Genomic DNA, 6,797 nt, shown 5'->3' on the forward strand with positions numbered 1-6,797 from the left:
TTATGCGCCATATTGAAAGTGACATATAATTATAATAATTACGGGCAATGAAAAGAGTAGCAATAATAGTAAATGTCCTACAGCTGTGGAGCTTCTGCATGAATTGATTTTAAAAGTGACTGACATTAAAACAGCTCGTGACAGGAGGGAGTGCATTCGCACCTAGGTAGATTTCGGTGTGGAGGCAGGGATAGGAGATGAGGTAAAGTTATTCTTTATATATATATATAAAGAATATATGTATATAAAGAATATATATATTCTCCCGCGAAGGGCTAGCAAATATTATCAGAATGGAGCTGAGCAAAGCTTCTGCCTTTAATCTGCCGATCAGAGAAGAAAAAGCCCACTTCCTTTCGTTTAATCCAAAAAAAAAAAAAAATCAAAGAGAATTTTCCTTCAGGCTGATATAATTTGCCCCTAGGCTTCTTAGTACAGATCATAAACCTGCCCCGTCCCATTCAAGGCGAGTCGGTACTTTAAAAAGAGCCAGTTGTAAGACTCTCAGCAAAAGAATTCCTATTTCAAAGGCTCAAGCTAGCTTTAGCTGGCTCTGTCTTTATGTTTTGCTTAAAGAATTCCCATAATCTGGTAGGGAAAAAGTTAGAAGGTATTGGATTCAACTGGGTGGTGGGGTGGAAATCAAACACTAAAAATAAAAACAACCCCAAACCCTGAAATCAGCCCGACCTCTCTCTCTCTCTGATTTTGGAAAATGAAATAAGGGAACAGATGTTTGAAATATGCTAGACAAATGTTAGGTATCTTTGGTGGGTAGATGAGAGCATAATTTTTGCCTGTTTCCTTGATTTATTATGTATATGGAGAGCTTTTCGTCATAACTCTTTGTACTGTAACAATAAAAAAGAGCGATATTGAAGCAGAATGTCAGCGAGGAGATAATGTCGGTGAAAGGTCTTTCATTTAAGATTAGACAAAAACGGGGAAAACCAGATTTATCTCCCAACTGTAACTTCCGTGTGCTTAGAGTTGCCTGTCCTTGCAGATTAGAAGCCAGTGTCACACACAGCGAACTGCATTGCTTTTGCTTCCCAGCCCGGAGACTCCCAGGGCTGGCATATTTCCATAGAAAGAGGGAGAGAAAATAATACCAAGGTGGTGGGGCATGAGATCGAATATTTGTTTTTATTAGAATATTCCATGTACATACCTAAGACAAGCTACAAACACAACACGTACAAAAAATTAATAAAATAGAACTTTTTTTGTTGTTGCTTTTGCATTCTTTTAGGTAGTACTCGTTCCTTCAGTAGGGTTTTCTCTCTTTTAAAAAAAAAAGAAAGAAACTAATTACAAAGACCCCAGGGCTTGATTAATTTACCAAAAGAAAAAAAAAACAGAAAAAAAATCTGTAAGTCAATCGTGCATGAAACATTTTTACAAAATTAAGACAATAAACACCAAAAATGACATATATTGCATCACCTCCATTAAATACAAGAGTTAGCAGTTACTAACAGGGACACCAAAGGGGAGAAACACAGGTAAGAGTCTTTTTTTTTTTTTTGGAAGGAGGAATAGAAAGGAAGGGGGGAAAAACTCAGCTAAGAAGCCTCATTGTGACAGATTATTGAAACAGGAGTCCCAGGGCTCAGAATCTTCCAACTGTCTCCGCTATTTTACAGTTCAGCTCTGTCCCCTCCACCTTCCCTGATCTTCTCTCTTTCTTTCTCTCTCCCTCCCTCCTTTTTTTTTCTTTTTAAATAATACTTTCACTCCGTCGCTTTCTCCTCCTCCTCCTCCGCGCTCAGCTGCGAAGAGTTGAGCAGTTTGTTCTCTTTTTTCCATTTCATCCTCCGGTTCTGGAACCAGATTTTGATCTGTCGTTCTGTCAGGCAAAGTGCGTGTGCGATTTCGATCCGGCGGCGCCTGGTCAAGTAGCGGTTGAAGTGAAACTCCTTCTCCAGCTCCAGGGTCTGGTAGCGGGTGTAGGTCTGCCGGCCTCTCCTGCCGCTGGGCCCGAAGGATGAACCTGTTACACAGGGAAAGGTTGGGGGGTTTGGGTGGGGGGGTGGGGGGAAGAAAACACAGGCGTTTATTGGAGTGGGAGATATGCATAACAATGCCAGGGATCTGGCCGCTTAGCCCTCAGCTAAGGGGTATGGGCAGGGAAAGGGGTGCGGGTGCTTTGGACTTCCTCTGCTCTCCCTCTCCTTCTAACGAGAGGGGAAAGAAATGCTCCGGCGACATGAGAATGCCCCTTTGCAAAGCAAAGGCTCCAGAGTGACTAGCTGGCCTGGGAAAGAGCCCTTTGCGTTGCGGCAAAGCTCTCCCTGCTGCTCTGCTCTGAGGCAAACACAACCCCTGAAGGGTTAATGCAGAAGTTGCCTGATATTCCAGTGCGCTGCTCCGAGGAGATTGCTACTGTCGCTTATTGCATTATGGAAAATCGCAAGGTGCCCCTCCACCCCCAAACACCCCCCGAGCCCTACCACTTCTATTTTTCCACCTTACAGGCAACAGTAATAGAGCTGAGCATTTAAGCAATAATGAAGTGTATCGATCTAGGCAAACTCTGTGCATTAAAGAGGATACAACACTTTATGTCCCTGCACTAATGGACATCAATTTGGAACTTAAAAGGCAAGAAATAATGCATCTAAACACGGTGAAGGGGGAGTAGGGGAGCGATGGTGCAGGGTGTGGGGGCGAGTGCCCCGTACATATGTGTGCATTTATTTATTTATTTCTGTATTTACTTTTTTGATGGAAGAGATGGCACTTAAACAAGCCATACATCACAGGGAAGAATTCCTCCTCAGGCAGACTTTTTATTATGTGTGAGTTGCATTAAAAATGTAGTCCTCTCTTTTCAAATATTTAAACACTTTTATATTACTGAACCCCCTCCCGGCTAGCTAGCAAGATAGATGTGTGTGTATGTGTGCGCGTGCTTGCGTGCGCGCGCGCGCGCGCTCGTGTGTGTGTGTGTGTGTGTGTGTGTGTGTGTGCGTGCGCGTGTAAAGTCATCCGGATTTGATTGTGAAGAGATCTTTCCCTCACTCTCTCTCTCTCAACACCGAGAGAGAGAGAGAAAGAAATCCTTTTAACGGAGTGACATAAAAACTGGAGCGCAAAAAAAGGGGGGGTGCGGGGGGGGGAACCAGGCATGGCTAGATACGGCCCAAAGTTGGGCATTTTATTTCTGGTTAAAGATCTAGTGAAAGAGTTGGGGGAAAGGAAGAGAGAAGAGAAAGGGGGGTAGGGGGGATAAAGACTCGGGCAGCATAAAGTTTGTGTGTGTGTGTGTGTGTGTGTGTGTGTGTGTGTCACGAGCAACTTTATTGAGTCTCGCGTGTTGCTTGCCTGGTCCGCTGGAAGTTAGTGTCCTGTTCAGGTTTTCCTGATTCTGTGCGTGTGTGTGCGTGTGTGTGTGTGCGTGCAAATATGAAAAGGGGGAGGAGAAATTAAAAAGAGAGAGAGAGAGAAGAGTAACTCACTGTTGCAGGAGTTCATCCTCTGCATCCAGGGGTAGACGGGCGTGGAGCACTTCTGTTCCTCACTCTCCCCGAACACATTTTTGCTCTGAGCGCAGTCTGACTTCCGCTGATCCTGGCCAAACTGCCCCTGGTCCTCCAGGCTGGAGATGGCACAGGCAGGGTCCTTCTCCCTGTAAAAACCAGCTGTCCCATAGTCACAGGCTGTGGTCCGGCTGTAAGCTCCGTTAGCTTGCTGGTAATAAGAAGAGGAGGGATAGCCCTTCTCCTGGACTCCAGTAGCTCCATAGGTAGCGGGGTAGTGTCTTAAAGGATCCGCATATCCTGAGGAATATAACGGGATCTGTCCCAAGAAGGGCTCCTGCCCAGCGGCCAGGCTCACCGGGAAGGTAGAGTTGACAAAATAAGAACTCATTGGGAGGAGGCAGCCGTCCTTCCCTGGCGTTATGATTTGTTGTGTTTTATAGTCCAAGTGGTTTAGCTATTAGTAGTATATCGGAGATTGGGTTTTAGCTGAAGGGGGATGGCTGGGTGCCAGTGAAGGGACACAAGGAAATAGAACCATCTGATCATGGACTGACCAATAGCAGGAGCCTGAGATTGCAAAATAGCACCCATGAGGGGCTTGGATTCCACGAGGGACCCCAGAACAAACCAGCCGGCCCCTTTTTTTTCCTCCCTTTTAAACAACAGAAATGCACCCCCTTAACCAAACACATATCCGCAAAAAATAAATCCCGGAACGGCTGGCGCTTTAATACACACATACATATATATGTATGTATACTATATATATATATAGAAGCTAATATGTATATAAGCCACACACCCTCCCACACACACACACCCCCACACACGCAGAGAGCAATATAGATATATATGTAAATATCCTGTCTGGGCGGGAAAAAGAAAGTTAATCCTCTCTGTTCTGACAAAGTTTAACCCCTGGCGCCTGCCAATGATCTATAACAGATCGGGGGACATTTCTGGGATTTGTAAAGAAACTTTTATTTCTTTATGTGTGTAATGAATGCCTGCGGGGAGTGGATCTCATCTGTTTCCTTCGCTTAGGGTTAGGGTGGGAGGTTTGGCGGGCGCCGGTGTGTGCTGGGGGGAGTTAATTTTGGTCATTTATTTTTCATATTTATCTAATTAGCATAGATTGGCAGAGAGCGTGTTTCCTTTGAAAGTAGCACGCGCCCGCCTCCTCAAATTCTCCGCTTTTCATTTATTCTGTACCAGAGTTGCCAGGCTGGGAGATGAATGGGAATCGAAGTAGCCCGATTATCCCGGGCTAAATAGTCCGCTAGCTCCAGATCTGTGCACCGAATTGTGCCCTCTTGCGTTTTAGGCTTAATACCAAATCCGTGCCCGGCCCTTCCTAGTTAAAGGCTGCGCTGGGTTACGGTCAAGAGCTGTCCTTTATTGATTGTCACCGATGGAGATTTTTTTTTTTTTTTAAAGCAGGGGACGCTCTTGTTTGGTGGGTCTATTGACTGTAAAGTGAGGCACGATCCCGCTTTTATCTTTGATCATGCTTTCCATCGAGGTCGGTCCCCACGACTGGAACTTCTCTTCATGGACGGTAATGAGGAATCAAGTGAAGTGTCTTACAGAAGGCAAGCGAAAGTCGCTGTCATTCTGAAAGTGGGGGGAAAGACCCCCTGAGCGGAGCGGGCTCTGGGATCCGTGGCTCTAAGGTTCGCTTTTATTCATTAGCAGTAGGTGGGGTTCGCAGTGGCTATTGCACTGCTCTTCAGATTTCTGTACACTTGAGGTATATGTGGATTTTAATATGTTGCCCTACCTCTGGGGCTGTGGAAATGTAACCCTGCTCTACAGAAACTCACTAAACAATTAAATGAAACATTGATCGGTTTGAGTTACAGAAACTCCTTCCTTCCTTCTCTCTATTCTCTTCTCTTCTCTTCTCTTCTCTTCTCTTCTCTTCTCTTCTCTTCTCTTCTCTTCTATGCAAAGAAATTAACTCGACTTCTAATATAGACTCCCATAGTCTTGATTGGGTCTGCTACTACTCTAGAATTACACATAATTACATGGTCACTGCAGAACTCTCCCTGACGGGGGTTAAGTACGTCTGAAACTGGTATCTTATTACGAGCTAATTTATTTTAAACATCGTGTTTACAGCAGCAAAGCCAAGATTGTTTCATGCCACCGCTGCAACTAGCCGTCGACTGACCGTAATCCTTATAATTCAAGGAAATAACATGTAAAGGAAGTAGTTGTTCGCCCTCCCCTTTTCTGACTGGTAGCTATTATATTTGTTCTTGCAGAGTTTTCCTTTGTGTATGGAGTGGACCCAAACCTACGTAGGTCTGCTTTATTGGCATGAAAAAGAGGGGGAATATGGGATTAAAAGAGAAAGTTGACTGTCTATTGAAGGGGGGGGGTGAGAGGAGGGGAAGAGAGAAAGAGAGTGAGAGGAATACATTAAGCAGCCTGAAGTTGGCTGCTTCGCAGGAGCCAAAGAGCTCAGACATTTGATTAGAAAGTTGCGCAATATTTGTGTAAGAGTAAAAAAAAAAAAAAACCCGAGAAAACCTACGATGACTCGCACCGCATGCAGATTTTGGGTGAGAAGTTTGAATGCCTGATATAATGAAACGAGTGAGTAACAGACACATTTGTGTTCATGCAACAAAAACCCTAGGTTTTTTTTTTTTTTTTCCCCTGTAATGCTTTCTGAGTGAGGATTCTTGTTGTGGAAAGTAATAGCCCCTGGAAATAAGTGGAAAAAATGTGTTTTCCCAAAACGCGGGGATGCTGCGCTTATAAGAAATACAGCTCCTTCCAGAGCGGTGTTGGCGAAGCCTGACTTTTCGCAGCGTTGGACTGTGGTCACTTTGACCTTTTTATTTTTATTGGCAGGAACAAAAATAAAATCCACTAACTGCAACTGGCCTCTCGCTAATTGCTTATTGCTGGTGGTTGAGACTGTCTGGGAATGAGGCTGGAGCCCTCTGGGTTTGCAAAGGTGGCTCCACTTAAGTCTAGAGATATTTATGGGGGGAACGATAAAGGGGAGAAAATTGGGTGAAAACGTATTGATCTTTGGCTCCGCTTTGGGGGGGGGAAATATGGTTCTTCAAGTGTTCCTCGTCATTAGATTGAGAAGGACAATAGCATTTGTTTACCAGTTACAAGCTGCTTGTTTGCAGCAGATACTCAGAAACGCATCCGATGACAGGGAGTTGTGTGCCTGACAGAAAACTGATCACTGCTATTATGTTAATAGCTATTTTTAAAAAGTTATCCTAAATCCCCACTCCCTCCATCCCAACACCTCCACCCTTTCCCTGTCTTGGGTTACTGGCT

At 44.6% G+C, this 6,797-nt stretch overlaps 1 protein-coding gene across 2 annotated transcripts; it reads right to left on the reverse strand.

Moving 5' to 3' along the window:
• Positions 1-1,127: 1,127 nt before the first annotated feature.
• HOXB6 (homeobox B6) lies at positions 1,128-4,233 on the reverse strand. Of its 2 annotated transcripts, XM_019482595.2 has the most exons (3): positions 3,462-4,233; positions 1,732-1,993; positions 1,128-1,284 (listed from the first exon to the last, which is right to left on the reverse strand). In XM_019482595.2, exons 1-2 carry the CDS (start codon positions 3,871-3,873, stop codon positions 1,734-1,736), a joined length of 672 nt encoding a protein of 223 aa, XP_019338140.1. In that variant the 5' UTR covers positions 3,874-4,233; the 3' UTR covers positions 1,128-1,284; positions 1,732-1,733. The 2 variants fall into 2 exon arrangements, with proteins under 2 accessions (XP_019338140.1, XP_006277979.1); XM_006277917.4 differs by having other exon boundaries at positions 1,128-1,993; positions 3,462-4,230.
• Positions 4,234-6,797: the final 2,564 nt, after the last annotated feature.

This window comes from Alligator mississippiensis, chromosome 4 (genome assembly GCF_030867095.1).
Source record: "Alligator mississippiensis isolate rAllMis1 chromosome 4, rAllMis1, whole genome shotgun sequence".
In the NCBI taxonomy this organism is placed as follows: domain Eukaryota; kingdom Metazoa; phylum Chordata; order Crocodylia; family Alligatoridae; genus Alligator; species Alligator mississippiensis.